The sequence below is a fragment of the Lynx canadensis genome, chromosome C1, assembly GCF_007474595.2.
Source record: "Lynx canadensis isolate LIC74 chromosome C1, mLynCan4.pri.v2, whole genome shotgun sequence".
Classification (NCBI taxonomy): Eukaryota; Metazoa; Chordata; class Mammalia; order Carnivora; family Felidae; genus Lynx; species Lynx canadensis.
The window spans coordinates 121,249,012-121,266,983 of NC_044310.1; the positions used below are offsets into that span (position 1 = coordinate 121,249,012).

At 36.5% G+C, this 17,972-nt stretch overlaps 1 protein-coding gene across 1 annotated transcript in view; it reads right to left on the reverse strand.

Moving 5' to 3' along the window:
• The window catches only part of DPP10 (dipeptidyl peptidase like 10), a 502,021-nt gene that overhangs the window by 110,672 nt on the left and 373,377 nt on the right, over positions 1-17,972 (reverse strand). The window contains exons 9-10 of the mRNA XM_030323703.1: positions 11,410-11,564; positions 4,206-4,303 (exon numbers count right to left, since the gene is read on the reverse strand). Coding sequence (XP_030179563.1) covers positions 4,206-4,303; positions 11,410-11,564 — 253 coding nt within the window. The remainder of the gene's footprint in view (positions 1-4,205; positions 4,304-11,409; positions 11,565-17,972) is intronic.

Here is a 17,972-nt window from a genome sequence, read left to right on the forward strand (position 1 = left end):
TGCTCTTTGGAACGGGAATGAAAGAATACGAGCTTATAAGGTAGCTCAAGGCCTAAGAGACCCTTTTTCTATTTGTAAGTCTTCCTCCCTATATGGTATGCACATATATATTCAATTATTATTATTGTCATGATAGTGATTTTACGAGAGGGAAAAAAAAAGCTAGGCGATGGTCATATATGAGGTTCAGATTTAGTGGAAAAAAAGAAAAATAAAAAAAAAGATAGTTCATAAATACACAGAGCAATAGAATAAGAGTCATGTATTGATTGCCGTTGTGCAGATCTGAAGATATTATAAAAATATAGTAGATGTTTAGATAGCATACCCAAAAAAGGAGTAGATATGTAAATTATTATGGGGTAAATTAACTATTTGGGTATTCTGCTACTGAGAGTTTAAATAGAATTTCAAATGATATGGGTACTATGAAACCATATGTTATGAACACAACACAAACTCCACAAAAAAGAGAGCATATGATGGTCTTAACAGAGCATGGGGAAAGGACAAAACTAATAAAATTAATTTATGCTCGTTTACATTTATACATTAAAAAATAATGATTTGTATTTCTTGGAATTTGTAGGAATACGGTCACTAATAAATATGAGAATACTGGTACTGATAGTTGACAACAAAAATGTACTTTATATATTTAAATATATGATTTTTTTAATATAAAAAAGAATTTGAGTTAGCTTAGAAAGATTTAAGAATAACATGATAAAGAAAATTAGAAAGAGAAAAAGGAAAATAAGTTAAGAGAGGGAAACAGGTGTTACCGAAGGTAAGCGTCATGTCCAAAGTACACTAATGCAGTTACATGACTCACCATACACATAAGAAAAATATGGGAAGTTTGCAGGAGAAGCACATGCATCAGTTCAGATAAATCATAGATGTGTGCATATGTTTGCATATGAGTGTGTATGTGTATGTGTCTGCATAGAAATAGAGACCCTGAAAGACACACACACACACACACACACACACACACACAGGAAGAAACAGAAACAGAGAGGCAAAGAGACAGAGATAGAAACAGCACCAGACACAGACAGAACACTGTATAGAAATAGAGAGATTTAAAGACAGACACACACACACACACACACACACACACACACACACACACACTCAGAGAGACAGAGAGGCAGAGAGACAGAAACAGAAACAGTACTAGACACAGAGACGGAACACTTCTCACGTGGCTTCAGAAAAATCATTGTGTTCTGGTGGGGACATCTCCAACCTACGCCTAAACAATGATAAACTTCTTAGAGCAAATATATTCTTAAATTATTTGTATGGAATACTCTCTCTTTGCCAGGTCCATTCTCCAACTGTCCCTCTGCAGTTTCCAGAGGCTGGCCTCTACAGTGAGGATGCCTTGACAGTGGAAGGCCTCTGCAGGATACTCAAAGGTTGAGAGGAGAGAGAGTTCAGGGTATTAATTCCCGGGACCCACTCACTATTAGGGTATGGCTTGGCAATGACTGAATTGCTTAATCTGTGGACACATCCTACTGGTCCATCCTATTCTTCAGAACTACAGGCTTCTGGATTCATAACAGCCTGTGCTTCATTCCTTTAGTCCTGGGACCACCATACCTTTCCCTGATAGCCGACTTTAAATTGCTTTCCCATCCTTTGTGTTTCCCCTTAATCCTGCCCACATTTTTGTTAATAGTCCCTTAATTAACTGCATTTCACTTACCCGTCTTGAGTGTGCCATTTTGTTAATTTTTAGGACCCTGACCATTCAATTATGAAAACCAGTACACTCTTTTAGATCTCTCACTAGGAGGGCACAATAGTTTTCTAGCTAATTTCTATATGGCTAAAATACTAAGTATTATATATTAGAGATGTTAATAATCCTAAAACAAAATCAAAGAAAACATAAAAGTTTGGTTTCCATCTTATGTGAAGCTAGAGGAATGCAACTTTGTTTGATTCACACCATGGATATATTTATTTTGTTCATGTTTGTGTGTCTCTGGACCTAATACCTATACATAGAGCATCAAGTGCTCTAAAATGATCTAAAATTCATTTATTTCTCCTCTGTGAACTGGATTGAAGCTCTCTACCAGAAACAAATGAGTAAGGAAATACATTTCTGTAAACCTGAAGCAGGAGAAATATTTTAAAGTATCAGTTTTAAAGTAAATTTTGATCTTGAGTTTTTCAACAAAAATCATACATTTCACATGCACTTCACATGCACTTAATGTAAGACCACGAGGCAGAAAAAGCCAAATTGTTTGGTGCATTGTATACATAAGTTAATACATGACTGTCCCAAAATTGTAGACCAAATTCATCACTAAATCAACATACCTGAATTACATTTAAGAAATCTTTCTTCACAAGATTCTTCCTCACTTTTAGTGGGATCTTTTATATTATTGCGCATGCATACATACACACATACACACACACATACACACACATACATACATCCCTTTTCGGCATGGGTGACTAATTTTATCATATTGTACCTCAAATATTACAGACATACACTTAACTAGTAACCCAATAAATGACAATTGATTCTATCTTTAAGAATTTTTGTGTTTGGTGACATTGCTATATCCTATTGGGTGAACTCTCTAGCAGCCTCTGGGGTTATAAGGTCAAGGTCCAGAATCACCACTTTTTCTCAGAAGAACACTGGATATTGTAAAGTTGACTTCCACTTCAAAGATTTCAAATGATTAATGAAAATGAAGTGTGTGTGTGTGTGTGTGTGTGTGTGTGTGTGTGTGTATTACTTTAAAATGAAGTTATTCAGACCCAGAGAGAGAGAGAGAGAGAGAGAGAGAGATTTGCCCAAGGTCACCTAATGAAATGATGGCAGAGATTTGACTCAGACACTCCGGTCTAGTGACCTTCTCTGTTAATTAAGAGCATTAAAACAAACTGAAGAAAAAGACAAAAGCTCAGGACATAAAATACAAATGGCTTCCATCATTATTTCATCTGTGCTTAATTCCTTCATGGCTAGCAGACCAAGTACGGAATTAGAGTTCCTACCTGATTTGGCCAACTCTATTGCCTTCTAAATGTTAATTCCAGTGGTCCTGTAAGGTCTTCCATCATGACCTGCATGAAATGCTCTGTAACTTGTAGGAGGCTTTACCACATTTTCTACTTCTGCTACCAACTAATCTTGGGGTTCAATTTTCTCCCCGAGCCTCATCTTTTCCATCACTAATAGGAACAAATTATATTAGGTAGTTATGGGTGCCCTACTGGTGTAAGCCTTCCATAAACTATTAATAACTTTATAAGTAGGAAACATTTCCACATATTTCAAGCTATAATATCTGTGAAAATCCCCAATTCTGATGAAATTTTCCTGAATACATTGATGGATCAACGTTTGAGTGGAATTTATAGGTGAATCAATCCCCTAAGACTGATTGTTGATGGCATCAAAACAAAGTTTGAGCTTAGCCCCATATCATCCAATATAGTGTGAAAGTATTTTCCCAAGTCAGCTACCTATTCCTTCCCCAGGACCTTTGTAAAGTTTTAAAGGGCTGCACTATTTGAAAGAACACCCTTGAAGTTTGAGACCACTCTGAATTTCAAAATCCACATGGATATTTGATTCACTGTTCACTACTAGAAATTTTGCTAATATTAAAATTATGCTTTGACACATAAAGTGTTTCTTCTATTTCCATTCAAACTTCCTAAATAAGAAGGCTTCTTATGTAGGATGTTTTAAAACAACATCTCATTACATTTCCCTGCCTGGAGAAGAAACCTAGGGAATCACTCCCAAGTTACAGGGAGAATTTCTTCTGGAAAAACCACACAAATTCTAGGAAGACTGTACTCTTTTAAAGAAGATCTCTTTTCAGGTCCTTTTAAAAGAGGTATTTCCAGGAAGAAAATTCAATGGAAAATTATCCTTTGCTCCCATCTCCCTGTCACATCTCCTGCAAAAGGCCTAATTCTCAGTATCACTACATTAAGTCATTTTGTGGTGCTGCTAATCACTTGGAAACTTTAAATGCTCCCTGAGAACAAGAAATCCAGAATGAGTTCATTCCTGCACTAATGGGACAACCTCAGATTTATTTTCATGTGGATTTGTTGAGCTTATCACCTCTCTCTAAATTGCAACAAAATGATAATTGAAGTTAAAGTAACTATTTCCAAGTAAAAATAAAATGGAGATTGCATACCTTGATTTAAAGCTGTCAGGTGGCATGAGTTCCAAAGTATGAGTTGGTCCATATAGGTTTACAACATATAATTTGATGGTTGGGTTCATTTGACCTGCCTTTGAGAAAATGAGAGTTGTAATACAAACATATTAAGCATTAAATTATATTGAAAAGGAAAGTGTTTCGATTCCTTTACAATTCTGCATTAGAATACAGAAAAAGTTTAATTTCTCTAAAGTAGAAATGATTTCAAATTCAACAACCTGATTGCCTTCAATTGTTTTTGTAGATTGCTGTTTCTCAAGCATTTTAGTCTGACAATTAAAGGTGATGGAAAATCATGATGGCTTTATTCATTAGGCATCGCTACTGTGTTCTTTCCCTAGGATAACACCAGAAGGGCTGGCTTTACAAAACAATGAGTAGAACAAGCTGCTACTTACGTTATAGGATAAGAAATGCAATGAGAGAAAAGCTTAGCTAATTAAAAGAAGAAGAAGAAGAAGAAAACGAAGAAGACGACCTGCCAATCTAGGTAGCACATGCTTAAAATTCCCCAATACCTAATCCCTTCCATTGCATTAAACATTCCTAGATTTCCTTTTAAACTGTAGTGAACACTACATGGGGTACAAGTGCCCCTTCAGAGGTGGTGGGCCACAGAGCATACTGCCCTCACTAAGTACCGAGCTAGAGGAGTAGAAAGACAGTGATAAGAATAGGTAATAACTAGCCTAGAGCATTAGTATGTTTCTGGCTCACAGTATATAGTAAAGGCATTACATTAATCAACCTACTAAATATTCCTACTTCCCACTTAAGATATAATTATAACCCTTTTCCAGATGACAATGGAGAAACCAAGCAAACAGTGGAAGATGGGATATCTAATAACTGAGGAAGCCGGCATGTAAACCCGGGATACTCTTCCCTGCTGCGGTTATGCGTCAGTTCATTCCTAGGCAATAGTTTCCAAAGTCTTTCTAAATACACTATGAACTCATAGGGGGAAGAAAGGGACCTTTTACCAATATATTCCAAGCAGTTTGGAATGAATACAAGAATGTGTATGTGAATAAATGACTTACAGAATCAGTTGACTACTGGTGGTGCAATGTGTTTCTGAACAAAGTACCGATGTGTTGTTGGGGTGTGACTGATGTTTTAGGAGAAGGCTATCTGAGATATACAAAGAAAGACAAGGAAATTAAAAGTGGGTTAAATTAGAAGACTGACAAAATCTAGGGAGGATGATAAAAGTGATTTAAAGAGGAGAATGAAAATGAAAAATCCATGTCCAAGTAATTGGCATTGATAAAACCCAAAGTTGAACAGGACCAGAAGCAACGTAATGCATTCCACCAACACTCAGTAATAGCTCCATGAGAACTGTGTTATTAGGCTATTAAATATGACTAGCATGGAGGGAAAGGCAAAGGGATGAATGGGTGAAGCACAGAGGAATTTTAGGGCAGTGAAAAATACTCTGTGATACCATAATGATGGATACATGTCATGTATTTGTCCAATCTACAGAATGCACAACACCAAAAGTGAACTGTAATGGAAACTATGGACTTTGGGTGATTATGATATGTCAGTGTAGCTTCATCAATTATAACAAATGCACCATTGTAGTGAGTGATGCTGATATTGGGAGAGGCTATGCATGTGTGCGTGCAGATGGCATATGGGAATTCTGTCCCTTTCTCTCAATTCTGCTGTGAACCTTAAATTGCTCTAAAAAATAAAGTCTTAATAATAAACAAAAATAACTAGCACACCTGTGGAAGTGTATCATACACAGGTCAGAGGTTCTGAGCCAAAGAAAGGGGTCAGGAATGTCTTCCACTACAGAAACAATGCTATAAAGAGAGATGATGGCAATGGTTCATATACTGAAGGGCTTCCTGGAAGATAAGCTATGATCTTGCCTCATGGAGTAGGATCTGGTGTCAGATTTTATAAAGTTTTTCATTATTTTAAAACCCTCAAGTTTTGGGCACATCTGTCTTGGACAATTTAGTTTTATACCACACACAGGAGCTCCCTTTCACATCACTACTGTTTCAATTTAATTGTCATGACCCTCCCTGAAAAAAACGGCCTTATCCGTTTTTTCAATCTAACCATTTCTTTAGTTTGACCACATATACTAAAAATTAGAGCTGGGATACAATATTTAGTAGTGCCATTCAAAGTGTTGAACTTTGACCAGCAGCAAGTATCCATCAGTATCACCTGGCATCTTAGAAACACAAATACTAGGCCCACACAAACTCAAAATCAGACTCTATAGTTGTGGGCCCAAGATTCTGTGTTTTAAGACTCTCAGATAGCTAAAATTAGTATACAAATTTTATAAGACACTGATATATATGTATATATTTTTTTCAATAATATATATTATTGCTAGTATATGTAGTAATACATATATATTCAATAATGTATAATATATAATAACATATAATAATATATAATATTGTATACATATATACACATATTGGATACATATGTAATATATACATGTATATATTATATATTACAGTTCAGTGGTTACCAAAGGTGTTAACCTGCATCAGAATTACCCAGAGGGCAGGAAGGCTTGTTTAATAAGATTTAACCAGCATTTCTCATGTCATGGGACATGACTGTTATTTACTGAATATAGACGATGGGCAAGATGTTAAAGATCCTCAAGTACTGTTTGATTATCAAAAATGAGACAATACTTCTCTGAGAATATGTCACAAGTCAGCAGTTTTGAGTCAAAGTAGGTTTCCTTTCTGTAGCTTAAAAATAGCTCATAATTTTGTCACATAGACTAACAAAACAGTAATTTCTAAAAATGTCTAGGGGCGCCTGGGTGGCTCAGTCGGTTGAGCGTCCGGCTTTGGCCCAGGTCATGATCTCGCAGTCTGTGAGTTCAAGCCCCGTGTTGGGCTCTGTACTGACAGCTCAGAGCCTGGAGCCTGCTTCGGATTCTGTGTCCCCCTCTCTCTCTGCCCCTCCCCCACTCATGCTCTGTCTCTGTCTCAGAAATAAATAAACATTAAAAAATTAAAAATAAAATAAAATAAAATAAAAATGTCTAAAGTTTAAAAAATGTCTAAAACAGTATATAGTAGCAAATTAAAAAGATAGCTATCATAAAGACACTGAATTTTCTAGTTGGTGAAAAATTGTGCCTATTTTTTATTTTTCAATAAACTCATTTAGAAAAAGAGAAATTGATTTTTTGTCAGTTTTTATCAATGACGAATAATTTTATGACATACTTTGTCAAAGACACAGATGGTATTTACCATATCATAAGATAGTTTTTTGTTCATTTGTTTGTTTTTAATGTTTGCAACTCTGCTATGCTTCTACCTGTATGGGATCACCGATAACCCTGTTAGCTTTTACATGAAAACAAACTAAAATTTGTGTACACGTGTGGCCAATTTTAGATAAAAAACAAACATTAGGCTATTTCCAAAACTCAGCTGTCCATCAGTCTATAATCTCAATTAGATTTTTATCTCTCCATGGAGTTTTGAAATTAAGTGCACACTGCAAGTTCATTCACACCTTTCAATATCTGGATCATTTCAATACTTTGCAAATTAGAGGAGTTCATCTATTTGCTTTTTACAGTCACATTTTCCAGAAAGACTGCATATCTACAGAATCCTTCCTCTATAATTCTGAAACACAAGCCTCAATAATAATTAACCTTATTTTACTGGCAACTAAATTGTCATTAAACGAGATAATGCTTTAATTAAGAAGATTAACCTGAGGTTACTGAGATAGAACTGTGCATCTCTTTTGTGCTGAATTGCTAATGATAGGGTATTTTATGAGTTCTGAATCATGCTGAATTAAGTAAAATACAAATATATTTGTTTAGTGTAAGTATTTCATTAGTAAATCTGACCACATTGAGTATTTGCTGCACTTATTTTAATCTAGTTTAATTTGAAGCACAATTTAGTGTGAACTCTATGAATTACTTCAATGTCTAAAGTACTACTTTTTGTAAGTTTATTGCAAAAGTAAGAGCAAATCAAAATAATACAGTTGTTAGTAGAAGAACTGACAAATGTTTTGTTTTTTTTTTTTAAACCAGAGTGGAAAATAGTGACTTTCAAAGTTTAAGTAATTTATCCAAAATGATACTGAAACTTATTCTGAGAACAAGGATCAAGCTCAGACCTACTTTCTTCCAGTCCTATGGTCTTAAGTACCTGGGCAGGGATTCCTACTAAAAACCTCCCGAGGATTTACGATTCTTTCTCTTGGCATGGCTGCTAGAATAGCTAATGTTTCTTTGTGTTTAATACTCCTCAGTGGTGGTAATTAACACACACTCAGGACTTTTACCTTGCATTACCTGTCTTTATCTATGTATCTATTATTTATATATCTTATGTATCCATCCATCCATCACCTCTCTCTCTCTCTCTCTCTCTCTCTCTCTCTGCCTGCCTACCTATCTACCTACCTACCTACCTATCCATCTATCTATCTCATGTGTGAGACTAAGAATCATATGTATATCTTACTAAGTCATTAGGAGTAAATGGAGCAAACAGAGCTACACATGTATTTGTTAATTTGACAAGATGATATTTCGATTCCAGATATGTCCTCAGATATATAAGTTAACCTCTGGTAGTTTTACAAAAAGGGACAGAATCAATCAATTTGAGTTATTTCCCTGTTCTTAAAATAACTCTGACTTTTATAGAAGGACTTAGCCTTTTAGAGAGCTCAGTTTGTCCATTTATAAATAGAGGCAATTGTGAAGAAGTCCAAATAAGGAAAAAAAATAGTGAAACTATCTCTGAAAATATGAAGTATATTATTAGCACACATGATTTACATAATAGCAAAGATTATTTTATGCCTAGCTTTATTATTGAGAATTATAAAATAATTAACCTATTAATAACAAAACGTCTAGATTTACCAACCCAGTATTTTCTGAATCAAATTTTCTCAGATATTTCTATTTGTTTATGTGTTTGCCTCAGTCTTTTAAAATTATGAGGTCTAGGACTGTCCCAGTTCAAGCACCAGCAGCCTCTAACTGAGAAGGCAATTTGAAAATGCACCTATTGCGTATGGTTCTTAGTGTGAGTCCTACAATTCCCCACTCCTCTTGGGACATGAATTACAAAAAATTTGTTTCTTCCCTGGGGCTGATTTTATTTCCTTTTTGCAGTGAACAAACTAAACAGTTGTGTGTGAATATCTTGCCTATTCACATATGCTTTTCACAATATGCCACTTCATTTTGTATTTAAATTGTCAGGTGAATTTTCATTATCATAAGTAAATCAAATGATGTAAGAATTAATACATTTGAGAAGTCTTTTCAGTCATTTTTTGGGGGAAAGATGCAGTTATGTCTTATAGCAACAAACTGTCATTCGTAAAACATGGCTAAATCTATATTAGAGAAGTCATAAGTTGTGTACTTGAAGTACAATAAAAATCTCTTCGTGAATGTGATTATTTTGTTGTTAGGCCAGGTTGCCATTTTTTCCTGAAGAGCACAGAATATATACGGCTTCTAACTTATATCCAGAAAAGACCCTATACATAATATTTCAAAATCATAAAATTGGATTCCTCTCAATTCTCCTGTCTTTCTCAGCTATAAGCCAGTCATTTAATTCTACCTACAGTCTATGAAAGGAAGACAAGATTGAGAGAAAACAAACAAGCAAGCAAACAAAACCCAAAAAACAAAACCACAACAGATGGTACAGAATCTCACTGAGTAAACAATCTTCTTATTCCTGACTCTCTATATTCAAGCCAGCATCCATCCATCCTTCCTTCCTTCCTTCCTTCCTTCCTTCCTTCCTTCCTTCCTTCCTCCCTCCCTCCCTCCCCTTTCTTCCCCCCCTCCTTCCCTTCCTTCCTTTCCTCTCTTTCCTTTCCTTTCTCCCTCCCCTCTCCTCCCTCTCCCCTCTCCTCTCCTCTCCTCTCCTCTCCTCTCCTCTCCTCTCCTCTCCTCTCTTTCCCTACCTTGAGTAACTTGGGTCTGGTAGATGAGAGGAAAATAGAGAAAGTCACCCCTACCCAGACCATGCCTTCACTGCAAGTATAGAATAATATGTGTCATGGGTAATTTGTCCAATACTTTGACCAATTAATGTAATGCACAAGTTGAAAGGTACAAAACCTATCATGCTTGGGAAATATAAAGTACAACACACGAAAGGAATGGCTTAAAAATAGCTTCTAAATCGAATTAGCAGCCATCTCTTACCAAATTAAGAGGTGAACTGTGTAAAGTGGAATTTAAAAACTTCCCTATAAAACATCTTTACATGATTAATGCATAAGGGTCCTCACTTATGAGCCTTTTCCTTTGTAATATAATCATGGGGTAAATACACCTTTAAAAATAGAACTTAAGGTATCAAAAGTGCCATACAATAGAAAAAACAGTTACACTCCAGATGTTTTGCAACCTGCTCCCTACTTGAAAATGGTTTTGCTCTCTGGGCAAGATTTCCATATTTGCCTCACTCAATAAAACAATTCCATCTATCTTAGCCATGCCTGGCTATGGCTCTACCCCAGCATGTTATAAAGTATGTTCCAGAGTATGCTCTGCCAAAATAATGCTGATGTTAATACTAATACTAATAAATTCTTCATAGAGATTCTTTATGCTTAGTCTATTCCTTACTGGAGATACTTTATGCTTAGTCAATTTTTTATGGGAGATTTATAATACACATTAACATATAGTATATTAAATGCTCTATGAAATAATCTGAGAGAAGTTGCATTTTTCTTTTTTTTTGACTAAGAAATTTCAACTCATTTAACCATGAGACTTTGTCTTCCCTTATAACACCTATTACCAACTAGAACATAACAAATGTTAACAGACAGAATGTACTTTTGGAGAAACCTGTGCCTTAATCTCTTCTCACCTTTTTTCTAACTGGGAAGGTGAGGGAAACAAGAATGAGAGCATCAAAGGGAAATAAATGCAGCAAAAGTGACCGTTCCCAAGCCCTTAATCATCTCTACCTCTTCCTACCAGAACAGTGTGTATAGGCTACTGAAAGCTCTAGAAAGATGAGTCAGCTGACCGGTAGGAAAAGCTTCTTTTTTTCTGCAAAGACAATTTGTTCATGAACCAAGGATACTATCAATCAAGTCAATGGTGCAGTGAGAGAGAACAAACTAGTACTTCTACGATACTTACCTTAGGATATGGATACTGCTTTCCTTTGGGATACAATGCTCCGGTAAATCGAGGAATAATCATGTTAGGCACCAACGAGTCATTTATCATCAGGAAGGCAAGCCTTTCTCCATCTGGTGACCACCAGTGGGCAATATGAGAATGCAGAAGTTCCTCTAGAATAAATGAGTGTTATTTGAAACCAACTGTAGAGATGTGGGCTCAGTGACCCACAAACATCTGTCCTTGAAATCTCCATTGCACATATACATTTTTTTCCTATGCGGTGTGTTGGGTTTTATCAACATCATGAAGAATTCTTTATTTCTGAGTTACCCGTTTAGTCCCAGGGGAAGCAGATGCAATGGAAAGAAAGGATGAAGCAATGAAGTCAGGATTTCACAGACCGTCAGCAAATGTGAAGAGAGAAGGTGAAAGCACTATTGGAATAAAAAGACTAAGAACAGTAACTGAAGACTGAGATATGGCATAAAACCATATTCATGTCACCATTCATTTATATTTGCATTCGATCATATCTCCATCATCAAACAAGTTGAATTTCGGCATTTGTCAATGCCTTGACAAACTAGATTCGTGAAATTATTTTGAGCTCTCAGGAAATAGAATAAGAAATATGTTGGATATCATTCATGTGACCAGATCCACTATTCATTTGTCTATACCTGCCTTCTGTCCCAGTAAGTTAACTTGTATCAACTACAGTAAAAGGGCTGTCATGCTTTCCAGAGCATGGCCATTAGGGTACAATGGCAAGAGATTAGAAGGAGAAGAGTGAAATTGAGTATTCACTCCCTTGGCCTTATCCTGAAATGGCACTTCAGGCTTGCTGTATGTTTTAAATAATGTCACTACTCCTATGGACGCAGTCTTTTCCATGAAATGTTCTCCTTTTGTATCTTGCAATGCATGGTTCATCTCTATGGACATAGGGGTGGTATAATAGCTTGGTTGCTACTGGTCTAGATTATATCTCTGTCCTTTATGGTTTCACTTCATAAATGTGGTCTCTTTGTAAATAGATCTTCTTCAGATTACTGAATGTGCCAGCTCGTTCCTTTTGGTACCTTGACAAATGCCGTGAAGAATACCAGCAATAGACTCAGAAAAGGGACCTTTAAAGTGAGACTTTGAGATTACCTTGGAGATCTATATCTGTATCTATATCTGTATATCTATATCCATCTATATCTGCACTACCTTCGATGTAACAATCACCCTTCCAGGAAGGAATTGGAGCATAAATAATCCGTAGCAAAGGATGGAATCATGAGTAATCCACTGTCACTGGTGATGACACAGAATGAAATGCAGATAGAGAGGAAAGGTTTGGGGAGGGTAATTGGTGGTGGCACTTGATTTCCACAACAATGGCAACTCTAAAGATTATAAAGTGAAGTTCACATGGTTCATATGACACCTCAGGGAGAGTACATAGACATAAACTGAAATTGAAACCATGACTGCAAAATCAGGGATACAAAAAAGATCATCAGGGCATCTTTGAAGGAGTCTGTCTCTTCTGTAGTTGCAGGTAAGGCAGAGGTCCAAGAGTACACAGCAAGGGTTGCAGGGCTACAACACAAATTTAGTGGCTCAACTCTGTGTGTGTTTGTTTGTTTGTTTAAGCTAAGACAGAGATATTAGCGGAGAAGTACTGGGACCCTGGCACATAGGATAAAGATGCTTAGGTAAATGTGTGCAGTATGCTTATGCTTTCTGGACCAGCCTCATAAATAAAACATTTTATAGTGGAATGTTGCTGTATGTGTCTAATTTTATGGCTGGAGATGCTGAACCTGAAAATTCCCACAAGTCTTCTTGCTGACAGAGGCAGCCTCTATCCAAGGGAGGGAGACATCCTCTGCATAAAGGCAGAGTGAAGATAAATCCCTGTAAAGTTTATGAGTTCTATATCCCTAGGGGAGAATTTGGAGATCTAGTAGCACAGTACACACCGAGATATATCTTCTAAAGTGAGAGAAAATTTGTCGGAATTGTACTCATGCAAAAGTGAAGAGGGAATAGATTCTTCAGAATGTGAAGAAACAGCTTAAAGCATATTCACATATGATGCCCTGTTCTACTTCCCAGACAACCTGTGAAGCTGCCCGTTCTGAGCAGAGTCTGTGCAAGAAAGGGCTATGCAGCACATCAAGGCCATGGTACAACCCTTTCTGCCACCTTTACCTTGTGAACCAGCAGATACAATGTTAATATAAATATTCATGGTAAACAGAGATGCTGTGCAGAGCTTCTGACACTCACTATATGGCAATCAAAACATAGATATTCCAGGCTTTAGAGAAAGGCCATTTCCTCCTGTGCTGATTAATGTTCTCTATTTCAAAAGCAGATCTCTACTGGGGACTTGCAGAAGCAATTAGTCTGACCATGGGATGCCAAGTGTCTATGCAACCCCGATTGCCCATCATGCACTAAATGTTATCCGATTCACTGACCATAAAACTAAACACATAAAGCAATATCCCACTATAAAATAGAAGGGGTATATATGGGACTGGGACAGAACACAGAAGTAAAATGCCCAGAGTACTGCATCTTCTGCTTTACTCTGTCTCCTCAGCTCATGTCAAAATCTCAAGATGTGTTTTCTAATACACGTTGACGGGAGGAATAAATGCAGGCCTGGTTTGTGGGCAGGTCTGTATGATGTACTTGAAGACTGTGAAATTGGATAGGCTCTGTACTACAGTCTGACTGAGGAATGGCATTAAAAGACCAAACTAAACATCAATCCTCCAAGTTGGCAGACTTTTGAACAAGATACTTAGTTTTCTACCTTTTGTGGAAGGAGAATTGGCTTGAAGCATGGATCCACCCTGACTCATGCACGGTAACTAACAAAAGACCTGATCAGCGTTATGGGAAGACTAAAATTAGAAAACTAGTGACAAGGAAATGTAGGGAAAGATAACTGCATCCATCTATCAGGAGAGGTGAACGTGTAAAAATGTGAAGATAGTAGTGTCCTACTTGATATCCACCAGAACACAGTGGAGGAGAGCAGGCTCTCCTCCACTGCATACCAGAGGAGGCTCTCAATCATCAGATGGACAATATGACTACTAAGTACAGGTCAGTCTGCTTGGGCTCCCACCATTACCTGCCAACAAGAGTGGCTGTCATTAAACTCTTGATATGGCATGATTTCCCAACAGAACCAGCTGGCTACCTGGTGACAGGTAGATCACATGGGAGCCATTCCATCAAGAACGGGTAGCATTTTGTCATTACAAAGACAGACACGTACTCTGGTTTAGATATGCCTTGGTTGCTTAAAGTCCTGTCAGCACTGCTATTCATGGACTTACAGAATAGCGCACCCATTATCACAATGATTCACCCACATCACCACCGAACAGAAAAGATTTTATAGCAAAAAGAAGGGCAATAGGCTCAGACCATAAAATTCAGTGTTCCCCATTAGCTATATGTACCTGGCTTGATGGAAGTGTGAACTAGTCTTTTCTATCTCGGTTTTGGCCCTATAACAACCTTAAAGTTAGGATGTCATCATACATATGTGTTTCTCTTGCATAGCCAGGAAGCACAGATCTGGGAACTAAGGGGTAGGAGTGTAGCATTCTCTTTCACCATCACCCCATTATCCCACTGGACACTGGACATATTTTGTTTCTTGTATTCAAGATAAGGAGATCAGTGGTTTTAGAAGTCCAAATGCCTAAGGGAGGATTGCTTCTAACAGGAAATGTCATAATCATGTTCCTCTGAATTAGAAGCTGAAATTTCCCCCTGACCATTTGGGGCTCAATAGGCCTGGAGGGAAAAAAAAAAACTGACAGAAAACATAGTCACTGTGTGTCTGTCTGATAATTAATCTCATCTGCCAGGAAGAATATATATATGTCTTCACTATACAAAGGAGAGGAAAGAAAAAATATATCTGGACTCAGGAGATTCACAAATACTCCTTTGTTCAACTCTATCTCATTTTCCAATTCTACATTTTCCACATTCCAATTTCCATTTCAATGCAAAATTGAAATTGTAGCAACCTAATTAAGAAAAAGAAGCAAAGGAATAAGATTGGGCAGGGATAAAATTTTGGTTTGATCTACTAGGTAAATAACCTATGTTCAAAATGCTGGCAAAAGGTAAAGGCAAAAATGAATCATTAATTGACAAAGGAGCTATGATTACTAGGTAAGGCCTTATTTCTTGTTTAATGGGGGCATTTCCCCTGAAGCCTTATATGAAAAACACAAGTGTTGGCTGTAGTTATAAATTTCAGACAGGAATATAAACTGGACTGATGCCACTCTACAATGAAACAGTAGCAGATGGAATTTCATGTGTTCTTTCAAAGACACAAAGTTTTTGTTTAAGTAATAATAATACCACTTGATCTCTGAGTTTTTGTTGGCCATGGCCAAGATGAAACCAGACAAATCAAAAGAAGAAAATAAAGGTTTTTTTGCATGCTTTTTTTTTTCTTGGTTCTCACCCATTGGAATCATGTGAGTCTGGCTATGTTTCCCAACCAAAACTTACTGCTTCTATTACTGCAAAAACTATAGGATTCCTTCTTTGTAGGTTCTAGTAACAGCTTACGTACCCTTTCCATTTCAGGTGTTAATGACTAAATCATTACCAGCCACAGATTGCTACATATCCCTTGTCTTTGATAAGTGACCCCTTCGTTGATAAATTGTTTAATACTACTTTGAATGTGCCATTTTTTTCCAAATGTAATTCTGATCCTGATTTGTACAAGTTACTTGCAATTCATATGAGGAGACCCATCCACAAGACACACTGAGGAAAAAAAGAGGCTAAATGCCAAATGGGTGTAAATTCTTGTGAGACTTAAAGGTACAGAGAGATCAGATTGCGTTGCCTAAAATCAACACTCAGGGTTTCTAAGAAGTGGGTTCTATCCTAGCTGCAAATATGTATGCACAAGTACTGCCCAAGAATAAGAATGGCCCAGATTTGAGAACACTATTCAGGAGAAACTAGGTATCGTCTATTCTAATTTATTTTAGTGCGATCTATGTCTAAAGTTGTTCCTCACAAAAATGTTAAAATAGCAAACTAGTACACACACAAAGTTATGTGACTTCCTTCAGGTACAAAAAATCAAGCTAACTGAAATGGGCAGGAGATAAATAAAAGAATCTTTAATATGCATCTGCTTAAGAGTTCTCTTGGATAATGCACACACTTTTTTAATTACATCTAATAGGGGCTCTTACTCATGGAATGAAACTTCCTGTTTAATTATATTATATTATTTACAAACAATGTATTTCTACAAATTGCATTCCATTCCATTCCAATAAAGGTTTGGTTCTTTGTCTTTATTACAATGATTAGAAAATCTCAGTGCAGAACAGATGGAGTTTTCAACACATGTTGTTTTATATCAAAAACACTTAGAAACATAGCCTCAACACAAAGCACTTACAGAAAACTAATATATAATCATTGTGTTCAGATTAACATGCTATTCTGAAAAGCAAGCTGATTTCATCTATTTGTGGCGTATCAATTTAGACAGATAAGATTTCCTGAGTATACTACTGCCAGCCATAGGGGTCTATGGATGACTTTTCCCCTTTATTTCTTGTATCTCACTGTCAACTTTTTTCAAAGAGTTGTCTATATTCATAAACTTTTCTCTTCCCATTTACACCTCTATCCACTGCCGTCCTGCTTCTGGTACCAAAAATTGACTGATTTTGCTTTCATCAATTTCTGGTAGCAAATCCAACAGTAACTGTGGAATCCTTAGCTTATTTGACTTCCAGAGAATCAGCATTGTTATTCTGTCTTCCTCTGGCTTCCACGGCTGCCCCTCTAATTTTTTTCTCTTATCTGCCATAGTCCAGTTTTACTGAGAGTTAGTAAGTGCTCAATAAATATTTGTTAAATCAATGAATGGATGAATGAGATGTCCTGTATCCAAGGGAAGGAAGGAAAAAAAAGCAAAAATAGGCATTTTGTGTTATTCTCAGTGAGCAACCAGAAATGTACCGATTTCCATCTCTTGAAAGGGTATTGTTAATGCCGTGAATTTTTTCTCTCCTTTCTTCTTGTCATTCTTAAAGCTCAGTGCACAGACCATTTCTTCTATTAAGTGACTCTATATTCCTCTATCCCATTAGAATTAATTCTACTTTTATTTATATATCTATTGACCATGCTCCAAATGGTTCCTTATAGAATAGTTGTTTACAGTTTTTCACTCCCGTAAGTTGGAAATACCCAAAACATAGAAACCCTATTCTTCATCACATTGTACTCAGATAATCCTGGAAAGATATATATACTCTATAACTATTGAATTGAATATCGAGGAAGAATTCCTTAAAAATACATTTATAAATCATTTAGGCACAGTAGTTCCAATATTTCATATGCTCAAATAACTTAAAGTGATAGTCAATTTTTGTTTCTAGTTAATAGGTTCAATACTTTGTGAAATTTTTCAAAGCTGTAAACTTGGCAGCTGTGAACTTTAGGGTTTTTTTAGCAAAACATTCATGTGATATTTTATTTAGTTAAGTTACTATGTT